Genomic DNA, 23,928 nt, shown 5'->3' on the forward strand with positions numbered 1-23,928 from the left:
GTCTCAGGGTGCAGGTCCATCATCTGATCTGGATACGGACCGGATCCGGCTGACTATGATAACCTTAGGACAAGAGTGCGACAAAAACATTGAAATAAGTAACAAGTATCTGTGTTGACTTTTTCTCACAGCACCTGTAATCACACAAGTACATTTTCATACAAAATTTCATGACATCTCATAGCAAAGATTACTGTTAAATGTAGGATGTAAAAGTAGGTTATTACACGTTAAAAGCTGAAGTGTGTATCATTGTCAGTATTTGACAAACTAGTTGGCTAAATCAAGTTTAAAACTCTTTAAAAAAAATTACTCTTTTAAAAAGTAATTTAATCTTACTTTTAAAGATGAAGTAGAATATCGAAGGTTGATGTAGAATCAAAAACCAGACTGGAGCACTTGAATGAGCTGTGAAGCTGCAACAGAACACACACACACACACACAATCTTAGTCTTTTTTCATTTAATATAAATGATCTGAAATAACATTAGGAGGAGAGGTGGGGAATATATTTGTAAAGAAAAATAGACACAAATTAGTAGGCCTATACCACAACCAAAGATTACTGTTAAATGTAGGATGTAAAAGTAGGTTTGTAAACATTTAACCTTAAATATTGATATGAATATTTTGACATAGCACATTTAGGATTACACGTTAAAAGCTGAAGTGTGGATCATTGTCAGTATTTGACAAACTAGTTTGCTAAATCAAATTTAAAACTCCATCTTACTTTTAAAGATGAAGTAGAATATCGAAGGCTGATGTAGAATCAAAAACCAGAATGGAGCACTTGAATGAGCTGTGAATATATGATTAAAATCCGGCTAGCCAACTAAACTACCCCTCTCACAGAAAGGAGGGAGATCCCATCCAAATCGGCCTATTATTAACTTACTCAAATCTATGATAATGCTAATAATGCTGAAGAGCTAACCTTAACTGGACATTCCACAACGCAATTTCAAAAATTAAAAACTACAACAAAGCAATTAACAACTTTATTAACGTTAATGTTACTGGCAACTGTACAAATAAAGCATATTTTAAAAGTATTCTTACCGAGTTCAGTCTTCTTCAACCTGGCCGGACACCGGCCGCAGCTTCTCCACTCTGAGGAGGATTTCTGAGACGGCACCGGTTAAAAAAAAAAAAAAAAAAAAGCGCGTTCGGATTGCTAATCCGTGCAGTGTCCATAATGAGTCCGCTAACTGACAATGCGCTGTCCGGAGGCGGGGCATATTCTGAGCGAATGACCGAACAGAGTCTGACAGTACAGCGGAGCTGCTGACTTGAGGGCGGATCCGCCCCGGAGTCTGTTGCTATCAGGGGAGTCCTCCATAAAATGCTCTGCACACATCTGAATATTTGGGTTGAACTGTTCTGGAACAGTGTTGTAAATACAATTTAACCACTGATTTCTAGTCGTGTCCTCTTTTGGAAGGCCAAACAAAGTTTCGCTTTCGCAACGAAACACACAGCGTCTTCACAACATGGCGGCGGCGGTGGCAGCAACAATAAAGTTACGCCTTCTTTCTTTGCATGAATATTTGGGCGGTATTATGCAAATCTTCCCACATTGTGACGTAGACATGTGGGGTCGTGTTTAAACGAGGCGTTTTAGGAGGGCGTGGACGAGTCTTAACTTCTATAAAGAATATCTCTTTGGGTTTGAGACTTTAGTCCTTGCAACTTTAGGGATCTTATCTATTCACGAACAGCTTGTAATACTCCAAACTAAAGAGAAAGGAAAACTTGAAATCGCGTCATATGACCTCTTTAATCCAACTGACTTGACATTTTGAAGTCAAGATGTAATGAACTTAGTTATAATAATTTTTTATATTAAAAACTTAACTGGAATACAATAGATTAGCACGTGTTATTGCATTATACCCTTTTGGAAAATCCAATTTAAGATATTTGCTTACAAGCTGGTTGACCAGCTATCATAGACCCAAAAACAGTTTAACCATCTTATAGTATGACCAACTCGTTGCTGGTTCAAGATGGTTTACCAGTTTACACCAGCTAATGACTTGAAACTGTCTTCCATGTTCACAGCTACTTACTTAAGCTGGATTTTCCTGCAGAGCAAGAATTCAGCCTACTGTACATATGCTTTAGAAGTAAAATCAGATGTATTACGTATTGTTGATGAACCATATGTACCCAATACAATGTATTTTTACTCCGGGTCAGGGGTTTTGCAGTGCAAACACAAAAAATAGTATGTTATATTAATAAGTAGTGTTAAAGCTGTATTCAAGCATGATGAAATAAAAATGGGAAATAACAGTGAATAAATATAGAGTTATACTGTAAACATATGATTTATTCATGTGCCACCATGATATCCGGGTTATTTATGTTACTTTTAGAACCAGGCAGACACACCAAGAGTTTTTAACATTAACCAGGTTAACAAGGTTAGATTAATCAGAGTTAATCACATTATTTGCCTTTGTAGTGAACAACTATACACATTCAGTCATTTTTCATACATTTACAGTACATTAATGCTTTTTGTAGAAGCGACTTACATTGCATTTAAGGTATACATTTTATTAGTTCATGCATTTCCTAGGAATCAAACCCATGATATTGACATTGCTAGCGCCATGCCCTACTGTTTAAACTACAGAAATTTGTAATGTCAATGAAGAAATCATTGAGCCTTCACTCTCAGCTCTTTCTTGTTGCCATAGGCTTTCTGAGAAGTGCCTATAGCTGACAACATTCCACCGCCTTTAACAATGCGAACCCACTCTGCAAGTCCAAAGACACATCGATGAGAAAACAGAAAGAACATATGTATTAGTCGTTAGACAGGAGTGGCTCGGAGGCCTTTGTTATTGTCAGCTGTACATATGCTTTCAAAACGCTCACAGTGGTTTCTCTAGATTTCCTATGTGCTTAAGGCTTTCAACCGTCACATTCATGGCTAGGAGTGTCAAAGAAGCCCAGCCAGGAGAAACAGAGGATATGTAGTTGACGAGAAAAGAACATAATGGAAGGGTGAGTGTATGTATTCTTTTTGCAAATGTTTGCAAAAAGGGTCCTCATCATCACATTATTGGGGTGTATGTATTTATTCCATTAAAATTAAATGATTATTGAGATTAGTCCCTTTTTGCAGCAGTTTAACAATTCTTACGCACAGTCATAACCCTTATACTAGTGGTGACGCTACTATAGCTGCTGTAGATAAACGAACTAACAGAGATGCTATTTTGTTCCTTAGCTCCTATTAGCTCCTTGTTCTGGATTTATAGACATTCTAGGGTAATGTAAGTCTGGGGTAAAGTAGACTAGGGCAAGGGTGGAAATCTATTTTGACCTACGGACGTGTTCGTGCCCTGATTGCTTCTCGGAGGACATGGTGCTTTGAAATGTTAGATGTGGACCCTTACATCACAGTAGCGGGTGAACTGTGTTCATGTGCTTGTCAACACGGGCTGAGAGTCGCGTCTTTGACCCTCAAAGTCAGCTGTTATACACTAACGTTCAGAAAAATCTTTTATTACAATATAATACTTCTGATCAGTTTATTGCATGCTTGCTGACATTTTTTTTTTAATTATTTTAAATAAATAAAATCTTACTGCCCCCAAACTTTTGAACGGTAATGCACACATACAGTGTTACATAGTTGGACATATGACAGAGTATTTCTGCTTCAAAGACACTCCTTCAGGGTTTGTATACATTTCGGAAAGTGTTTTTTTTATTTTTATTAATCAACCAATGAATCAACAGATACAAATACAATATACTGGAACAGAACATCAAAAAATATAACAGAACAAAGAATAAAAATAACAGCCAGGGGAAAGAAAACCCAATTTTAACCTAAATAAAGCAATACATTAAAGGATAATAAATAATACATATGAAACTTAAAAGGGGGGAAAAACATATGTAGTAATAATAAAAATAACAATAGAATATCAAGTAAACAAATGAATAAATAAATAAAAACAAAGTAATCATTTTAAAGGAGAATCCTGAAAAAGGCGCAACAAGTCAGTGTTTTCCTAGTATTTTTCAATAGAGAGAGCGTTTCAAAATATTGTTGCTGCTCTTTAAAAAAAACACCTTAAAATGTGGCTTATTATTGGAGAATTACACTTGTGGATATAATATTTGACTAGAAGAAGTAATACAATTATAATATAAAACTCTTTATCAGTATTTTTATCTGTATCAACAAAACCAAACAACACATCTTTCCAAAACAAAGAAAATTGAGAGTACACAAAGTTTTGGAAATAGTTTTTTTTTTTTTTTAAGAGTATGGCCCTGTATGACATCATAAAGGGCAGGATTCCTTGTATGGACACTTCTCCAGGAAGAGCGCGCGCACTCATCAACCAGAGCAAAAGCAAGAGCACGCCCATCAACGTGCTTCATTCGGGTTACGGAAGTCTTCTGGATCAAATATATATGGCTGGATATGATTTTTAGCCATAGCCAATTTAAGTCAATAAAGTTTTTGTTCCTGTTTCATTTATGTCAATGTCACAGTTTGCAGGCGATCGCTACGCAAAAGCTGTTTTCGGAGAGAAGCGGTACAACTGTATCTGTCTTTTATAAATCTGATAAAACTAAAGACTCCAGAGATATGAAGGATGCAGTACTACTATAGGTACTCAAGATTAACATAAGATGAAACTATGTGTGTTATGTCTGCTTTAATGTGTAGGTTTATCAAAAGGATAAGTTACTATAAAAGATATTTCAGTGACTGATCATTTTGTTAGCAAAAGAAATGCATGAAGATGGAAAACCTAATACAGTTGTTTTGGTGATGAGGCTCCTAAATCTCTTCAGGCAGCTCCAATTGTGTCAATCTTCTGTGTGATCGTAACTCATTTCATTCAGAGAAATCCATGTGGGGCATTGCTTTTATAGGATGACATATTAAAGAGACTTTTTTTAGATTCACCCTGAAGGCATTCTATCATGAAGGCAGTTCTACTGTCTTTCAGTGAAACTGTAATGGCATCAGCATTGATATATTGTAGGCTTTAGTAGAAAGTCTTCATCATTGCAGCCATTTTAAGGCATCGCTGTATTGAAATCTCTCAAAGCTTCTTTTTGATCTTTTTCTGCACAATTAATTTGGCTCAAAATTCCCTTGACACTGACATGACCCACATTGATATCTCAGTCAGTAAATATAAAGTTGTAGTTATTTATCTTCATTATTTATTTATTTTTCACTGCTGTTCAAAAGTTTGGTTGATTTTTTTTTTTTAAATAATTCTCACCAAGGCTGCATTTCTTTTATCAAAAATAGAGTAAAAACAGTAATATGTTGAAATATTAATTAAATTTTTAAATAACTGTTTGTTAATAACTGATGGCAAAGCTGAATTTTCAACAGCAATTATGCCAGTCTTCAGTGTCACATGATCCTTCAGAAATCATTCTAAAATGCTGATTTGCTGCTCAAGAAACATTTCTTCTTATTACCAATATTGAAAACTGCTTAATATTTTGGTGGAAACTTTTATACATTTTTTGATGAATAAAAAGTTCAAAAGAACAGCATTTATTTGTCTCTACTGTCACTTTTGATCGATTAAATGCATCCTTTCTGAATAAAAGTATTAATTAAAAAAAAAAAATCTCCAAACTTCTGAACGTTATCTAAAAATATTGTCTTTTTTTATTTTTCAACATTTTTCTTTTTTGGTAAATTGTCTTTAAACTGATGTGCTAATGTAGTACATTATGCAGCATGGCACAAAAACAAGCAGTGTCTGAAGTTACAAGTGCTTTAGATAATGAACACACAAGCAGGTGTGTGAGAGGAGGCTGCCAGGCTTGGCTATGAACTGTGCGTGCATGTGTGAGAGAGCGTGGTCATTGCCACTTCACTGCTCTAATAGAAGCATTGATGTGCCCATCTTACTGTGATTTATTATGGTAAATTATAGAATGTTATTGATAATCAGATGTACTGTAAATTTATAGTAGTCTTAAAATCTGAATCTAAACAAGCTTTTTTTTATTTGAAACTCACACACACTCAAGCACACTTCACCCCTGGCCGTGCAACAGGTGGCCCATTTGGGCTGATAGATTTAATGACACTCAGAGCCTCTTTCTGGGCAGGCTGCGGTCTGTGCAGAAGGAGTTTTGTCAAAGCTTGGAGAGAGGCTGATCTTTGTGGCAATAAACGGTTCCTGCTGGATTCAATCGTTGATAATCCAAGTAATCCCATAAACGAGCAGACTCCTCCCTGTGGATCCTCCCCCCTACAGCCGTCCTGTTTCACTCATATCCCATCTGTTCCATCAGCAGAGTGAGTCTGTGTTCGGACAGGCGCTTGGTGAGGTTTGGACGAGTGGTGCTCGCAGTCATGTGGCATCCGGCAGCGTGGCCTCTTCACGGTCAGAGTCACGGCAGAGAGGACAGTCACTACAACACCCGTGAGTATCTGATAATAAGATACTCTTGTAATACTTAAGTTCACAGGAACAACGTGGCTGATGCATCCTAAGGGAAGATGAGAGAATCGTGCTGTTGGAAATAACTTGGAAAAAAATGTGTTTGACTGATTTCATAATCTGATTAGACTGTACATGGATACGTGCATTTTAGAGATGTGTTGATATGTTGTGTGGTTTATTGTCATGAGTAAAGAAGCTGTTGTTATTTCTAAGCAAGGGAATACACGACTCACATTCATAACTGAAATTGGTTTGTTTTTACATTACTAAATGGAATTAGAAAAATTATTATTATTTTCAAACAGGTTTCCGGTTCTCTTTGTCTGCCATTGATTGGACAAATGGATAGTCCCACCCCAAATTCATGTTGGAGACATGAGTATATTTTAACATTGAAAGAATTCTACAAAATGTAACCCATAAAAAATACTTCCATTCATGTAACTAATAGTCATGTTGATTCAGTCATATTTAATAATATTTTACTTAAAGCCAATTATCATATGAATAATATATTTATATACACTACCACTCAAAAGTTTGGGATCAGTAAGACTTGTAATGTTTTTTAAAGAAGTCTCTTATGCTCTTCAAGGCTGCATTTATTTGATCAAAATTACAGAAAAAAAACAGTAATCTTGCAAAATGTTATTACATTATATATATATACATTCAAATATAATTTATTCCTGTGATGCAGCGCTGAATTTTCACCATCATTACTCCGGTCTTCAGTGTCACATGATCCTTCAGAAATCATTCTAATATGCTGATTTATTATCAGTGCTGGAAACTGTTGTGCTGCTTAATATTTTTTTTGGAACCTGTGATACTTTTTTTCAGGATTCTTTGATGAATAAAAAGTTAAAAAGAAGAGCATTTATTTAAAATAGAAATATTTTCTAACAATATACACTACCGTTCAAAAGTTTGGGGTCAGTCAATTTTTCTTTCTTTTTTTTTATTATTCAGCAAGGATGTGTTAAATTGAAGAAGTGATAGCAAAGATTTATATTGTTAGAAAAGATTTCTGTTTTGAATAAATGCTGTTCTTTTTCACTTTTTATTCATCAAATTCATTCTAATAATAAATCAGCGTATTAGAATGATTTCTGAAGGATCATGTGACTTTACTAGAGTAATGGCTGATGGAAATTCAGCTTTGCATCACAGAAATTAATTATATTTTAAAGTATATTAAAATAGAAACCATTATTTTATAGTGTAATAATAACATTTTGCTAGATTACTGTTTTTTTTTCTGTAATTTTGATCAAATAAATGCAGCCTTGATGAGCATAAGAGGCTTCTTTAAAAAACATTACAAGTCTTACTGATCCCAAACTTTTGAGCGGTAGTGTTATGTTTTTTTTTACGGTGCACATGGTGAAGGTTTGCTTGTTTTTTATTTTATTTTATTGTATTAAACACTACAGTGTTTTTGAAAGTCTTATGATCACCAAGACTGCATTTATAATTTATTTGATCAAAAATACAGTAAAAAATAATATTGTAAAATATTATTGTAATTTAAAATTACAATATTTTTTAAATATTTACAATATTTTTTAAATATTTAAACATCTAATTTATTCCTGTGATGTTAAAGCTGTTGATTTTACACTATTGATTAGACAGTTGCTTGGCATGTCATCATGGCTTGTGTGTAATTAATCTGTAACCTCTGCTCTCAGCCTTTGGCAGTGAGAGTACTTGGCAAAGCTATGTTCTCTAATGCTGTTCAGCTGTTATAGATCAGGGTAAGGTGGCACTGGAGTATTATGGATATTTTAGGAAGGTCTGCTTGGATCAATCTATTTCAGTATATCCCTATATTTCTCACACACTCACTGTACTTCACCCTCTCGCTTCTTTGCTTTTCTTCTGTTTCTCTCTGACAATAGTTCTGTTGAGGGGTGTTTGTGTGGGTGGGTGGGTATAAATACTTGGACTGACAAAGACAAACTCCCATTTGATCGCATAAGAGAAAGCAGTGACAGAAGTTGTTGTCGCCGATTGACGGTCGCTCTCTGTTGTTCTTTCTCTTTCTGTTTCTATCTTTCTTTGAGAGGTGTCAATGTTGACGAAACAAATAAAACTTGCACAACACCTACATAGTAAGTGAGCCTGCATGGAAGTTTGCATGTATATCTCATTCTTCAAATTAATATTACGTATAAGATTACATTAACCTTGGAGTACATCTAGGTGTCTTTAATATACCATATATATGATGTTTTGGAAGGTACAGCTGAAACATACATTACAAGTATGCGGACATGCCTTAACGGGTTTGTCTAGGCCTCTTAATTCTAGTGATGACAAATCTTAAAGGGATAGTTCACCCAAAAATGTAATTTCTGTCATCATTTTCTCACCCTAATGTCTTTCTAAAGTTGTATAACTTTCTTTTTTCTGTGGAACACAGAAGAAACTGTATTTGACCATATTGTGAATGTCAAAACAACACTGGACCCCGTTGACTTTCATTGTATGGACAAAAAAAAAATCACCAGTACCTGACCTCATTGATGCTTGTGATTCCCTGTAGTTTCGTTCCAAGGTATGTGAACACCTTTCCAGAAGAGTGGAAACCGTTAGGGAGAACCAGCATTAGTGCCTGGTTTTGTGATTAAGAAACACATACGGGTGTGGTGTATATACAGTGCACAGCATAAATGAGTACACCCCCTCTGAAACTTAACAAATTCAGCAATTACTCTTTGCTTAGAAGACATGTTTTGGTTTTTTAGAGATATAATATTCCAGCAAGTCTGCTTGATCAGTTACCAAAGAAGAATGTTCAAATTATTCAAGAAAATACCATTTTCTTATCAAAGTGATAAAATGTTGTGTTGCAAAAATGAGTACACCCTCCTGAAAGTTGATAAACAAATAAATTCTGGTGTAAAGGTTAAGGCAAGTATTGATCAACAGGTAAGTATGTTGAACCAAAACTTAAAGGCAAGTAATTTCTTGATAATTAAGTGTTATATGGCCCATTGAATCATACTCAGACTTAATGCTGACAACAATGAAACCACTTGAGAGAGAACTGTCAGGAGATTTATTTATTAGCATAAAAGAGGACAATGGTACAAGAGGAATACCAAATTATTGTTTTAAGTGTGAAAATATAGCCAAAGTAACACAGAAATTCAAAAACTAGTGAACTTGTGAAAAGGCCCCTGAAATAATCAGGTCTTCACTTTAAGCTTTAATTTAGTGATGAGTGCGTTTTTGCTAGAAAAAAAGCAGGAGAAACACTGTGAAAGTGTCTCAGAGCTGGCAAAAGCTGTGAAAAGAGTGACTTTATCTCACAGAGTAAGATGCTGCAGCATGCAGAAGTGACATGCATGGTTGTTTATCCACGCCAGAACTACCGACTGTAGCCAAAGCACAATAAACTCATTTAGCTTTTTCCAAGGCCCATATTTACAATATTTTACAGATATTAATGGCATGTATTTCTCTGTTTTTATTAAGAATATGTTTAATAGATTTCAATTTTGCCATCTTTCTATTAATTATATTAGTGATCATTAAGAAAATACATCTTTTATATTTAATCAGAGGGGGTGTACTCTTTTATACTGTGCACTGTATGCTTTAACCATATGGTGTGTTTAATCCATAGCATGCTTGCGTTTTCTTTGGATAATTTCTGTATAAGTTACTTGCAGGCAAGAGCATGTTGTTAGGCAATATGGCGGATGTCAACAGTGGCAATGGTATTGTTTGGAGCAAACTGCATTATTGTGTGTGCTTGTGCTTTTTGTTCCAAAAAATTGCATTCAGAAAGTTATTTTTGTACTGCCTATAGTTTTCGTTTCACCTGGAAACTGCGTTTTTGGAGTTATGCAAAAATGTCGGCAGTGGCATATTTTTCCAGTGAGCCTGGGTTGTGATTGGCAGTAGTCTATAGGGTCAATATTAAGAAAAATTTATTTTGAGGGTTTTTGTTCATTGCTGAGATTATCTAGACAGTCTTTTAAGTATGCACAGTATGTTTGATATAAACACTACAGATAGAGCCTCCCTCCTCTTAATTTTTTATCCTTCCTTTTACCAGTTTTCTTTTATTTTTTTTCTTCATCTCCCTCTTTTGTTGAGGTTACTCATGGTTATGTGTAGGGCTGACAACACTGTGGTTTCTCACATTCTGCTGTCTTATGCTGTTAGATCCCATTTGTAGCCTAACATCTAGTCTCCTTTGGTAACACTTTTTAGTGTGCAGTTGCTGCCTTAAGGAACTTTTTAAAGTGCTTTCTTGTAACACATTAAATTGGTTTAAATGTTACCACATTTTAAGGTTACATGACAAGGTTTCCCTATCAAGAGGCTTCTCTGAGTAAAGCTGAAAGGATCAATTGTCTTTTTATGTTTTGATTGAGACAGCTGGTTTCAAATATCCCAAAACAGCTTGTTTATTCTGAAAGTTGTGAGTGGCGTTCACATGTATTGGGGTGGATGTTTGTGATTTTATCTATTTCTACTTCTCTCTTGCCTCTCTTGGAAGAAACTTTACATTGATCCTCTGTTAAACCCTCAAGCTACGAACAAGCTCAGTTTCAGGAATTTTGGAACAGAAATTGTTGTTGTCTCAGTTAATTTGCCTGATAGTTACGGTAGCTAGTCTGACCCTTAATCAGTTTTTTCTTACAGATTCAGTTTTTTTTTTTTTTGTGCAACAGGAGAGAATACTATACCCCACTGTTCAAAAGTTTGGGTTCAGTAAGATATTTTTTTATGGAATTTATAATTTTATTTAGCAAGGATACATTAAGTTGATCAAAAGTTACAGTAAACACTTTTACATTTGTTACAAAAAATATTCATCATTTCCACAAAATTAAACAGCACAACTGTTTTCAACATTGATAATAATAAGAGATGTTTCTCGAGTTAGCTTGGCCATCACAGTAATAAATTACATTTTGAAATACATTCAAATAAAATTTTTTAAATTGGAATAATATTTCACAATATTACTGTTTTTTTTTTTCCTGTAAAAAAATGCAGCCTTGATAAGCATAAGAGACTACTTTCAAAAACACTGAAAAAAAACAGACCAACCAATCTTACACCAAATCACGACTTCATTCAGTGAAGGGCTGTTCATATTCATACCCATTAAAAAACTGACTTTATTAGTCTTTTGACCAATTTACAAAAAGAACTAAGTAATTTGTTCTTAAATCAGACTACATTTGCCACACTGTATATTTTTGCAGGCAGTGAAGACAATGAATGAAGAGACGTGTTGTCTTGACAGCGGTCAGCCGCTGCTTTTAAATAGTTTTCACACTCACTTAGGATTTAAAGTATTCAGAATCTGTAACTTTTCAGTTAATTTTGCTAAACAAGAGGTCTGACGGAACACAGTTACTCAACAAACTCTTGTGCAATGTTCATTGGAACAGTCCCTGCTGATCGTTACATTTTGACATTAACAGGGGTCATGAAATGTAAGATGTCACAAACATTACTCAGGGTTTTTTTAAAACAAGTTCACTTCAGTGCCACAGAATATCAGCTGTCATATGATCACGATATGATAGGATGTTTTGAAGCTTAATGTTCCTTCTTTTCCTGTCGAGTTTGTTTCCAAATGTCAGCATATCGACCCAGTCAGCATTTTTCTGATGTCCAGTTTCAGACTGTAATATTTAGTGTACAGTATTGTCTGTTTATCTGTCTTTCTGTCCTTATATTACTTCACTTTTTTGTGTGAATATATAAAGCAGTTGTCAGTTATTTTAAATGTGAGTGATGCATGTGACAAAATGTGCTTGTTTTGAACAGAGTGATACAGGGGTTACTACAGGACACACTCAGAGTTCATGCCTGGTTCACTGAATGATGTCTCTACACTTGATAGTACTCTATTATTCTTTAGTATTCACTTCTCTCTTACAGTGGCTTGCGAAAGTATTCATATATTCATCTAATTTTTTTCACATTTTGTTTTGTTGCTGCCTTATGTTAAACTGCTTTAAATTAGTTTTTTCCACAACAATCTACACTCCATACACAATAATTGTCAAGCAAAAAATAAATAAAAAACTAAAATGATTCCATGGCATAAGTATTCATACCTGGGACAGTTGAAATTTAGCTCAGGACCATTCATATTGCTTGTAGATATTACTACACTTCAAGCGAAGTTACCCTGTGGCAAATTCACTTGAATGGGTATGATTTGGAAAGGCACACACGTCTTAATAATAAAAGGTCTAACAGCTGATAATGCATATCAGAGCAAAAACCAAGCCCTGAGGTCAAAAGAACTGTCTGTAGAGCTCAGAAACAGGTTTGCGTCAAGCCACAAATTGTGCTTCAGCTAAATATTTAGTTAAGGGTATGAATACTTATGCAATGTACTTATTTCAGTTTTTTATTTTTAATAAATTTACGAAGTTGTGACAGTTCTGTTTTTGCTTTGTCAGTATGGTGTATGGAGTGTAGATTGATGTGGAAAAAAAGTAATTTAAAGAAGTTTATCATAAGGCAGCAACACAACAAAATGTCAAAAAAATTACTTTCGCAAGCCACTGTACCTTTTCAAACACTGACTTTGTCATACACTTACAGCAGCAGTTATAGGCCTAAGTCTTTTTTTGCAACAGAACACACACTCAAACACACAAGTCATTTTCATTAGTAAATGAATAACACAATAAATTTCATTAGTAACAGTGTAAGACCGCTCTCAATACTGCCATAAAAAAATGCCAACATATCCCAGACCTCCTGCGGCCTGCATGAGTCCAGCTAATTTTTACGTCTGTCAGCGATTCTGGGGGCATGAACATGAATATAATGCATTATTTCAGCAGTTCTGATAAGAAAAACATGAGCTTGTGTGTCTTTTTACATTTTTGTGTGTGTGTGTAGCGTACATGTAATTAATGCTTATTAAAGAATGGTGAATGAGATGTTTAGGTAATAAAGATAATATTGTTACCAGCTATAAAATTTACTTTGTATGTGTAGGTTAATTATTCACATACAAAAGATAGTGTGTGTGTGTGCTGATAAAGTAGTTTATTATATGGTTGATTAAGTGGTGTTGGTAACTGAGGTATGTGTGTAGTCCTGGGCTTTGGAGGATTATGGACATATGGCAGTAATCAGGGTTGATTTAATGTCCGGCAGCTCTCTACGGCAGACTGAGATAGAGTGGGACAGTGTCCCATATCTCCATCACTTCTACCCCCTTCCACCTTTTTGTGTCTGTTCTGTTGCCCTCCCCACAACCCCTGTCTTTTTGACAGGTGGTTGAAAATATTTGTCAGTGATGAGAAGAGGGTTTAGTGTCATTATTGATCAGATGTCAACTTTGTTTAGGACTGAAATAAGTGATTCAAGAGATTTTGTTTAAAATAGGGGAGGGGGGGATCCACCGTTTGGATTTTCATGCAGCGTGTGTGTGTGTGTGTGTGTGTGTGTGTGTGTGTTTGTGTGTTTGTGGTTCCAGCCAATAATATGCTGCTAAATCTGAAAAGCTAAATCTCAAAACTTACTTTTGGGGATGTCCTGTTATTTAGTATTATGCAATAACCAGCAAAGTCTAGTTTATTGCAAGTTTTTGTATTTTGACTTTTGGAATCACATTCAATATTGTTTTATTTTGAAAATGCTAAAGCTTTCTTTTAGCAATAAGGCTTGCATTGTTTGTAGTTAAAATGAATGAATTCTAAAAAATAATATGTTATAATTAAATAATTAAAAATAAAAACAATAATTGTGTGTCTTTTCTTTTGTACATTTTTAATGGTGCACTCTCTTTATGTGCTTCATGTCACTTTCCAATCTGCCATTCAAGCTTTATATTACTAATGTCAGAATAATGTCAGTCTCCTGGTCTGCTGTTCATTGAAACTATACACAGCTTTCTCTGTGTTTACTGTACAGACAGAGTATCTGTGAGGAAATTAATTACGGTTTGTTGCAAGAAGCATGCTATGACAGTTTATGTATGTGATTGTGCCCGCACTGACCTGTGCCATTTCATGTGGTCTCCGCTGAACTTGATAGCAGTCTACCAAAGGCTGCACTTTGCTCCCAGACAGCTGTACAGGTCATGTGCACTGCCGAGAGTCATTGTGAAATCCTGATGAATGTCTGGCACAAGGACCATCTCAGAAGAATAAGATCTGAATTATCAGCTAAAGGTTGATGCATCTAAACAATTTTTTTTAGACCTAATGAAATGTAAATCTGCAGAGATAGAGCTATAGTTACCTTGCCATCTATAGGGTGTCAATTATACTTGTTAAACTTGTATATTTTAAAGTAAACATAAAACTAAAACTTTGGAGTAAAAGGTTAAAAAGCATATATTCTGGGGGAGCCTTAATGTCCTTCTGTACCTCACAAAAATGTTGGTATTGATTTGATCGTGAACATTTGCGATATTATGAATTTTTTTTTACTGTCAAATTCAGCTCTGTATAAAGATGCAGTACCATAAACATTCTGTGTAACAGCCCTGTTTTCAGCCTTAGGGAGTCTGTCGTTGGACTTGTGTGGTCCGTTTTAAATGTAATAGATCAGGTGGGTCATTTGAGGATAGGCCGACGCGCTGACCACAGTATGACCATGTTTCTGCCCTACCAAAGGCATCTTGGCTATCTGCCACAGAAATTCCCCCTTCTGCCCAGAGTCTGGGACACACATGCACCAGCTTGGAAGAATACAGCCATTGCAGAATGTTTGTTTATAACATACTATAGTGTTTAAGTGCTGAAATTCATGATTATGCCTAATTAATAAACAGTAAATCCTGGATTTCTTTAATTTTAAGTAAAAGAAACCACAAGATAGAGAATTACATTACAAAAGAAGCTCATTTCAGACACTTACTAGGGTGTGACTCCCTACACTCTCAGAAAAAAAGGAACAAAACTGTAACTGGGGCAGTACCCATTAAAAAGGTACTAATATGTACACTTTAGGTACTAAATATGTACTTTTAAAGTACTAATAAGTGCCTTTTAAGGTAATGATATGTACTATTTTGGGGTAAATGGGGTACTAAGATGTACCTTAGGGTACTGCCCCATTGACAGCCCTGTACCTTTTTTTCTCAGAGTGTACAAACTTCTCATTTGGCAAGTTTATGTGGTTCATGCTACATTTCCCATCATTCTCAGCATGAGAATGATAAAACATGTAGATAAATAAAATTACAGATAATGATTTAAATAATTATGATTTTACATAATGTTGCATATTATGTACTTTAGTTTTTAGCTTGACAGCCATTTAGTAATATTCGAGAGCTAAAAAAAATATATATTAATGCACTATTTTGACTGCTAAACTGTAATTGATTATTGTCCATTGACAACATGGTAGTTTCATGTGTCTTGTAGCACTCTGTTGTCTCTTTCCTTTCATTTACTAAAATAATTTCAGCTCAAAGCAACATTATATGTCCATTTATTTATTTGGTAAGCAGCCATATAATAACAGTGGATACGGTGGACTTGTTAGCTAAATATAAACCACTTCAGGGTGACACGAATCCCCTCCGCTTTATGCCAGGGTCTTGATCACCCTGTCTGGGTTTATTTTGCAATAATACATTAGCAGTATATTGAAATAACCTGCAAGACATAAACAGTTACAGTCACCAGAATATCTGACCAAATCACTGATAAAGCTTTTTGTGTTGCACATTTGGATAAAGCAACCTCCTTGAAGCTGTGTTCATGTTAATTTAATCTTAGATGAATTTGATTTGATCTTCATCTTGATGAATGATGAAATGAGTTAACGGATTGCAACACTATCAGTATTGGCAAAAAAGGTGCAACCTTTGCCCTGTGTGTGTCCTTGTACTACGTTAGATAGATATATTGTGTTTGTGCCAGTACAAACTACCATTACCAGGTACTCATATGTACTGTAGCACTCTATCAGCTGCTGACTGAATGGTTAAAGCAGCAGGGCTTAATGCATTCTCTCAGTAAAGTGCCCTCTTACATTTACTCAAACGGCATATTTTTCATTACACATTTTAGGCCTTAATAAAGGAGGTAATTGATGTTCTGCAAAGGCACACGTTTCCACAGGTACTTGATGTCCCTATGGGCACATACTTACCCTGTTCTCTGACGTCTGTACATGCTAAACAAAAACACAGGTTGTGTCATGATAAATTTATATAGACCTGTCTGATTGTTTGATTTATACATAACATTACAGGTCATAGGTTTGGAATAATTAAGATTTCACTTTTTTTTTTTTTTTTTAAGTCTTCTATGCTCTCCAAGGCTGCATATATTTGCTTAAAAAATACAGTAAAAACAGTAATTTTGTGAAGCGTCTATGTGTCAATGATCATTGATGTCATCAGCAGTCATTTTAGTACTAAATTTGAATTGCTCTTGTCTAATATTAATCTTTCTTTTTGTATGTTCACAGACACTAGTGCTCTTTATTCGCCCCCCTATCAGCCGCCACCCCTGAGTTCCATGGTGGGAAATCCGTCCGTCATCAGTTCGTCCCGCCCACTGCAGTCTCCCATGAGCACCCTGGGCTCATCCATGAATGGCCTGGCCTCACCCTACTCAGTCATCGCCCCGTCTCTGGGCTCACCATCCATTTCCTTGCCCTCTACGCCCAGTATGGGCTTTAACACTCTCAGTAGCCCGCAGGTAAGAAGCTTCCCATAATTCTGTGCTCTCTCGGACTGACACCAACCGAAAGCAATAAGTCTGTCCTGCAAACTGAAATGTCGCTCTTTCTCATAAATTAAAATTAGCCTCTTGGTGGTACCCTTTTTAAAGGGGTCATATGATGCGATTTAAATTTTTCCTTTCTCTATGGAGTGTTACCAGCTCTTGGTGCATAAAGAAGATCTGTAAAGTTGCAAAGACTAAAGTCTCAAATCCAAAGAGATATTCTTTATAAAAGTTAAGATTCAGCCACACCTAACTACCCCTTTAAAAGGTTACTAATATGTACCATTTAGAGGCAAGTGAGGTACAAAGATGTACATTTTAGCTTTTGTACTTTAGGGTACCGACCCAGTGACAGCTTTGTGTTCCTTTATTTTCTAAGAGTGTATGGATGCCCTGGTGTTAAAAGAGGTCAGCTTATGTGTGTCTGTATGTGTGTCTCATTTCTCCCTGGAGGCCAGAGAAAGCCATTGACTCAGACAAACGTTTCAGGCTTTTAGTCCAATGAAAGGACATCAGTAACTATGAACTTACAGTATATGGGGCAAGTAAGTGTGTGTGTATTCTGACATACAGGGTCTAAATGTACTTGAAATTATATTGAAATGAAAAGAAAATGTGTTAAATCTGGTATTGCTGGTAGCATGCGCCATTAGCTGTGCCTGGTGTTTCTTCTTCTGAAATCCTGTACATGGGTGTTTCTTCAACTTTGGCCTCTTTTTTTGTCCCGGGTGGATTGTAATGTTCCCAAAATAAAGGCAAAAATGCCTTAAAATAAAATAACGTATTAAAAATGTATTAGACTTTTTAAAACACTTGGTGATCAAAGAGTGAAACTATCATATTTATTTTGTGAAAATGGGTTTTTACTTGTTACAACAACAGAAAGTAAAGAAAAACCAAGGTAAATATCAGAAAGTTTTGTTGTGTTATGTTTTTATTTTTATATTTATTTAAAACTTTGTAATTTCTGCGTTTTAGTACTTAAACTTGAGTTAGTTGCCAAAGCAAATTTTCTTATTTTCATTTAGGTTTCTAATTTTCATTTTGGTTTTTCATCTAATATTTGTACTAGCAGCATCATTATTCAGCTTTATTTCAATGACCAAAAACTTTTTAATAGTTTTAATTAACAATAACAACACTGTATCAAACATTTTAGATATGACGGAAATTACGTGTATTTTGTATTTTATTTTTTTTAACTCCACAAAAGAAGCAGCCAAATACAAACACAAGTCAACAGACAAACATATATGCCAGTAATTCACTCAAAATAAGGCTCACTGAATCGCATCCCGGATTTGACATGCTTTCTTTATGCTTGAGGTATGGCCATGTACTGCAACCTGCAGGCTTAATGGAGTACTGCAGAAAACAATATGTGATGGAAAAATTGTGAATTCTTCTGAGAGGGAAAGGGACACAATTATCTCCCTCCCATTTGAAATGTTATGTCAGCGCTCTCACAGCTACTTGTGCAATGGCCTTGCAAGGGTGGAGTCTGTTTTTGTGTGTTTGTGAGTGTGTTTTCTTGGATTTGTGCAGTTTGTGTGTGTGTCTTCTGTACTGGAAGGACACAAACAGTCTGCTGCTGCATTGTGACAAAATGTCTACTCCTGGTTGCACTGTATGATAAGCTGTTTCCGTCTCTCCTCACCTCTCTTCCTGTCTTACAGATGAACTCTTTAAATGTGAATAACTCAGAAGACATCAAGCCTCCACCAGGATTGCCTCCGCTGAGCAACATGAGCAGCTATCAGTGCAGCAGCCCTGGAACCCTCTCCAAACACATCTGTGCCATTTGTGAGGACCGATCTTCAGGTACAACAACACAGGGATGTTTAGGTGTTGCATTTGGTTTTGGTTTGGAAGTTAATGCAAGATACATCTCCAACTCTTCTGAGGTTCAGTATGGTTGTGTTTGCAGGGAAGCACTATGGTGTTTACAGTTGTGAAGGTTGCAAAGGCTTCTTTAAGAGGACCATCCGAAAAGACTTGAGCTACACGTGTCGAGACTGTAAAGAGTGTTTGATCGACAAACGCCAGCGCAACCGTTGCCAATATTGTCGCTACCAGAAGTGCCTGGCAATGGGCATGAAGCGGGAAGGTTTGTATTTGTGTGCTTTGTATCCATAATTCAATGATAATTCAAGGTTTTTGTTTTGTGCTTTTTGCTGCCTTTGTGGCCAGAAGAGATTTTAATCTCAAAACGTTTTAACATTATGCTTTAATATTATGCTAAAATAACATTATATGTAATATACATTATATTATATTATATAGTATTTCTATATAACCTTACATAACTGCTTTATAATAGATTACATTATATTGTACATTTGTTTTCTTGCAATATCTCAAATATACTTTCAAATAAAATAGATTTTTAATATAACAGATAAAGGTAATATTAAAAATGTGAGATTTTTTAAATATTGTTTAAATGTGCCATAAATCATTAATTACAACGATTTATAATGTACTCCTTTACTCTGCTCTGCTGGACCCCATAGCAGTGCAGGAAGAGAGGCAGCGTGGGAGGGAGAAAGGTGATGATGTAGAATCGACGAGCAGTTTTAATGAAGACATGCCTGTGGATAAGATTCTGGATGCAGAACTTGCAGTCGAACCTAAGACTGAGACATACACAGAGAACAGTCCAGGCAACTCCGTAAGACGAAGACATTTAGATTTATGCAAATACAATTTACACAGTACATACATGCTGACTTCAGCATTCTTTGAGAAAGTAACAACTAAAATACCCTCTCTCGTTCTTTCTCTTTCCTTTTTTTCATCTGGTCTCCTTCTCCAGACAAATGACCCAGTCACTAATATCTGCCATGCAGCTGACAAGCAACTGTTTACTCTGGTGGAGTGGGCCAAGAGAATACCTAATTTCTCCGATCTGCCTCTGGATGATCAGGTCATTTTGCTTCGAGCAGGTATAAGACACTCATATGTCTATACACATGTGTAAACATATATAGATATAGACCAGGGGTGGCCGACGTCTGTCCTGGAGAGCCACAGTCCTGCAGACTTCAGCTCCAACCCTAATCAAACACACCTGAACAAGCTAATAAAGGTCTAAGGATTACTAGAAAGCAGCAGGCAGGTGAGCTTTTATCATTTTGAAGACCTTGACTGATTTTATCCATTCAAATGGCTGACTTTGTCTTACAAAGCACAACTATACTAAAAAATATTAAACCTATGATCAAACAGGAACCAGTTTCATCAGCATAATTGTCCATACTATGTCTTTGTGAAGTGATATGCAGATAAAAATCATGCAAAACTGATAAAATACATATTTTGCCTTGATTTTTAAATCATACCTGAAGGTAGTAACGTAGAGGATATTATGGCTGAAATGTGTATTTAAGCAGTGAAAATGCATATTGCACATCTTCTAGGTTTATTGTTGTTGTTGCTGCTGTTGCCATTTATAATGCCACATTTCATCACAAGTGTTTCTTGTTATGTGGCATCACATTAATATCATCTGTATAAACATACATAAAACTACCACCCATGTTGTTTTAGTATTTTTTTTATATATACTTTTATTGTATTCATTAATATTTTAAATTAGCTTCTAGTTTAAGTTTTAGTACTTATTTATGTACTTCTGTCATTTTTATTTTTTTATATATATATATATATATATTTCTATATAACTTTTAATTCATTTTTATTTCTGTTTTAGTCATTTTAATACTTAAATGTCTTCATTTCAGTTAGCTGCCAGGGCAACAATCATTATTTAAAAAGTATTAAAGTATTTTAATGTTAGATTTTTCATCTAATATTGGCATTTTATGTGATTTCAGGTTTATTTCAATTCAGTTTCGAAAAGTTTTTTTTTTTTTTTAATATAGTTTTAGTTTTGTCCATAGTCACTCCATGTCAAAGGGTCAGGCAGAACTGTGTTGGTTATGTAAGTGGGAATGCTGACCTCTGCTGGTCAAACATTTCACACGCAGTCATAAAAAAGCCACCACAGAACTTCATAAAGCCTTGCTAATAAAGAACACTGTGTTGAATTAAAACACAGGGAGAGTTCATGTAATTTATGTTCTTCATGTCATTTTTCTTCTTACAGGATGGAATGAGCTCCTCATTGCTTCATTCTCTCATCGCTCAATCACAGTTAAAGATGGCATCTTGCTGGGCACAGGCCTCCATGTCCACAGAAGCAGTGCTCACAGTGCAGGTGTCGGCTCCATCTTTAACAGGTGAGTCTTTCCACCTTTAACACCTCTGAATTAATAAACATCTGTCCTTTGTTTAGAGAATGATCAGAAAATATGTATCATCTTTATTTTTATTACAACTATTGTGTTCAAGTGAAAGCTTTGTGTGTGTGTTTGTGTGGCAGGGTATTGACTGAGCTGGTGTCTAAAATGAAGGATATGCAGATGGATAAGACAGAACTAGGCTGCCTTAGAGCCATCGTCCTCTTCAACCCTGGTGTGTTGCACACTTCCATTTTTTATACACTTGTCTGCAGCATAGATAACTTTTTCTGCAGACAAGTGTATAAAAGTGTATAAAACAAAGACGTGTATAAAATAAAATGTTGTTATTTTATTTCATTTAAAGTTTTGTAATATAATATAATATTATTAAAGTAATAGTTCACCCAAATCCTGCCATTATTTACATTCCAAAATAATTTTTTTCTTTCCTGGAATTCCTTGGGAATTGACACAGAATAATGATGATAAATTGTGAAGACCTTGACTGATTTTATCTTATAAAGCATATTATTATATTATATTATATTATAATTTATATTATATTATATTATTAAAATACTCAAGTTAAAGAGAAAACTTGTATTTTGTAATATAATATAATATATGTAGTAGTTAAAGAGATAAAAAGTACAATTCTGTCATTATTTATCTGTGGAACACAAAAATACTGGTGATTTTTTAAATGCCTTTATGCACTGCAAAATGGAAGGTTAATAGATTAGATGTAAAGATATGTAAGATGTTTTGATATTCTGAATATATATTTATAATCATGCAGATTGTCTCTTCTCGTAGATTCCAAAGGCTTGTCCAACCCAGCAGAGGTAGAGGCACTGAGGGAGAAAGTTTACGCCTCACTGGAGACCTATACTAAACAGAAATACCCTGACCAGCCTGGCAGGTACAGTCATGTACATGTTTGTTCAGTAAATACTGATCATATCTGTTGCACATACTCCATTTCACCTGCTATCTTGCTCCCTGCCTGCTTTACAGGTTTGCTAAACTTTTGTTGCGTCTTCCTGCCCTCCGATCCATTGGACTTAAGTGTTTGGAGCACCTATTTTTCTTTAAGCTGATTGGAGACACACCCATAGACACTTTCTTAATGGAGATGCTCGAAGCACCCCATCAGATCACGTGACATGAGTTCCAACAGACCATTTTTTGTACATATTCTTATGTAACTAATATAATAACGAACTTGATTGAAGATATTGCAGTTTGCTGCATATTTTAAACCATGCACAAATTATTATTCTTTTAAAAAATACTGGCAGGGGAAAAAGAGGAGCAAGTCTGAAAATATACAGATGAAATTAATTTTATTGGTATGGTTTTGAAAAGAAATGTAAATAGCTAATATCAGGTATCCACTGTTGCAAGACAGTGCATTAAAGAAAAAAATATATTTTATTCAAGGAATGTTTATCAAACCCAAACAATAATTTTTTTAATGAAGTTTAGAATTCTGTTCAAATAAATATTGAAATACTGTTTTGTTTTTTTGTTGTTTTTTGAATAAAAAAAAATGGAGCACGTTGTCATTTTCTGTCTTCATTTTACTGAACCTTTTTTCCTTGTAGAACCAAAAGCCTTTAAAGAGCAAGCAATTGTTTGAGACGTGATGTTGTCCAAGTTTAAATAACATCTCGAATAAATTATACATTTCAGCAAAACCCTGTATCTACCTTATCTGGTGCAGTGTGTCCCGCCCACTAGATGGCACCATTCAGCGATGCAAACCATAATTAAAAAGTGGCTTTCTCATTTTCAGTGTGGAAGGCTGATTGCTCTGAAGGTAAACAAGTTTGAACTGTCCTGTGGGAAAGAAGCGCATAAGATTTCTTGCCCAAACGTTTATTGTCTTACAATATTGTTCATAAATGTATTTCTAAAATATATATTAAAAAAAGGTCCATACTCACTAGTTCATTTTAAATCATATAATCTTTATGTAATCTGTGATCGTTATTTTTTTTAAATTAAGAATAGAACATGTTTTATGTTTTTTATATAAATAATATAAATTGGTCGTATAAATCATTAATCGTCAGTTATAAGGTGATTGTTTTTCTTTTATGTTATTCATTTTTCAAAATTCAAACAAATTTTAGGTAGGCTATGCTATATGACCGGTTCTGGTCATGACACTGTATAATATGAACTCCAAACAAATGTTTGGGATTTATTTCACTGGTTGTCTATTTGGGTTGTAGGCTATCACAGAGAACTGATGTGCATGTAAATATAATATTCGTTTAGAAAATAACCTCTTTTTTCGGTAATTGTAATTGTAATATGTTTATCTGACCTAATAAAACCAGTAGCCAGATAGTTATTGTTTAAGCTTAACCCCATATTTTTTTATCATATAGTACATTTGCACTTTTCAGTTACTGTTATCCAATATGCAGAACAAATTGTGAAAAATACAATAAATCTAAATTTATTAGCAGGATTGCTAATAATTGCACTCCATTGTGAATCTATGTGAAATGCAAACA

General features: G+C 35.0%; 1 protein-coding gene and 1 long non-coding RNA gene across 8 annotated transcripts in view; one reads left to right on the plus strand and one right to left on the minus strand.

Moving 5' to 3' along the window:
- LOC107696179 (uncharacterized) lies at positions 1-784 on the minus strand. Its single transcript, XR_001635060.1, has 3 exons — positions 735-784; positions 340-416; positions 1-63 (listed from the first exon to the last, which is right to left on the minus strand). It is a non-coding gene; the product is annotated as an uncharacterized LOC107696179 (long non-coding RNA).
- The window catches only part of LOC107696158 (retinoic acid receptor RXR-gamma-B-like), a 24,929-nt gene extending 2,074 nt beyond the window's left edge, over positions 1-22,855 (plus strand). The window contains exons 1-11 of one of the 7 annotated variants that reach the window (XM_016496367.1): positions 6,363-6,441; positions 8,891-9,025; positions 16,897-17,129; positions 18,833-18,977; positions 19,084-19,263; positions 19,670-19,827; positions 19,972-20,101; positions 21,265-21,397; positions 21,541-21,632; positions 22,217-22,322; positions 22,418-22,855. In XM_016496367.1, coding sequence (XP_016351853.1) covers positions 16,947-17,129; positions 18,833-18,977; positions 19,084-19,263; positions 19,670-19,827; positions 19,972-20,101; positions 21,265-21,397; positions 21,541-21,632; positions 22,217-22,322; positions 22,418-22,565 — 1,275 coding nt within the window. In that variant the 5' untranslated portion in view covers positions 6,363-6,441; positions 8,891-9,025; positions 16,897-16,946 and the 3' untranslated portion in view covers positions 22,566-22,855. Of the gene's footprint in view, positions 1-2,938; positions 3,020-6,310; positions 6,442-8,521; positions 8,580-8,890; positions 9,026-16,896; positions 17,130-18,832; positions 18,978-19,083; positions 19,264-19,669; positions 19,828-19,971; positions 20,102-21,264; positions 21,398-21,540; positions 21,633-22,216; positions 22,323-22,417 lie in introns of those variants that run through there. The other 6 variants (XM_016496368.1, XM_016496364.1, XM_016496363.1 and 3 more) reach the window with 6 other exon arrangements.
- Positions 22,856-23,928: the final 1,073 nt, after the last annotated feature.

Source organism: Sinocyclocheilus anshuiensis, unplaced genomic scaffold (assembly GCF_001515605.1).
Source record: "Sinocyclocheilus anshuiensis isolate Anshui unplaced genomic scaffold, SAMN03320099.WGS_v1.1 scaffold306, whole genome shotgun sequence".
NCBI classification, from domain to species: Eukaryota; Metazoa; Chordata; class Actinopteri; order Cypriniformes; family Cyprinidae; genus Sinocyclocheilus; species Sinocyclocheilus anshuiensis.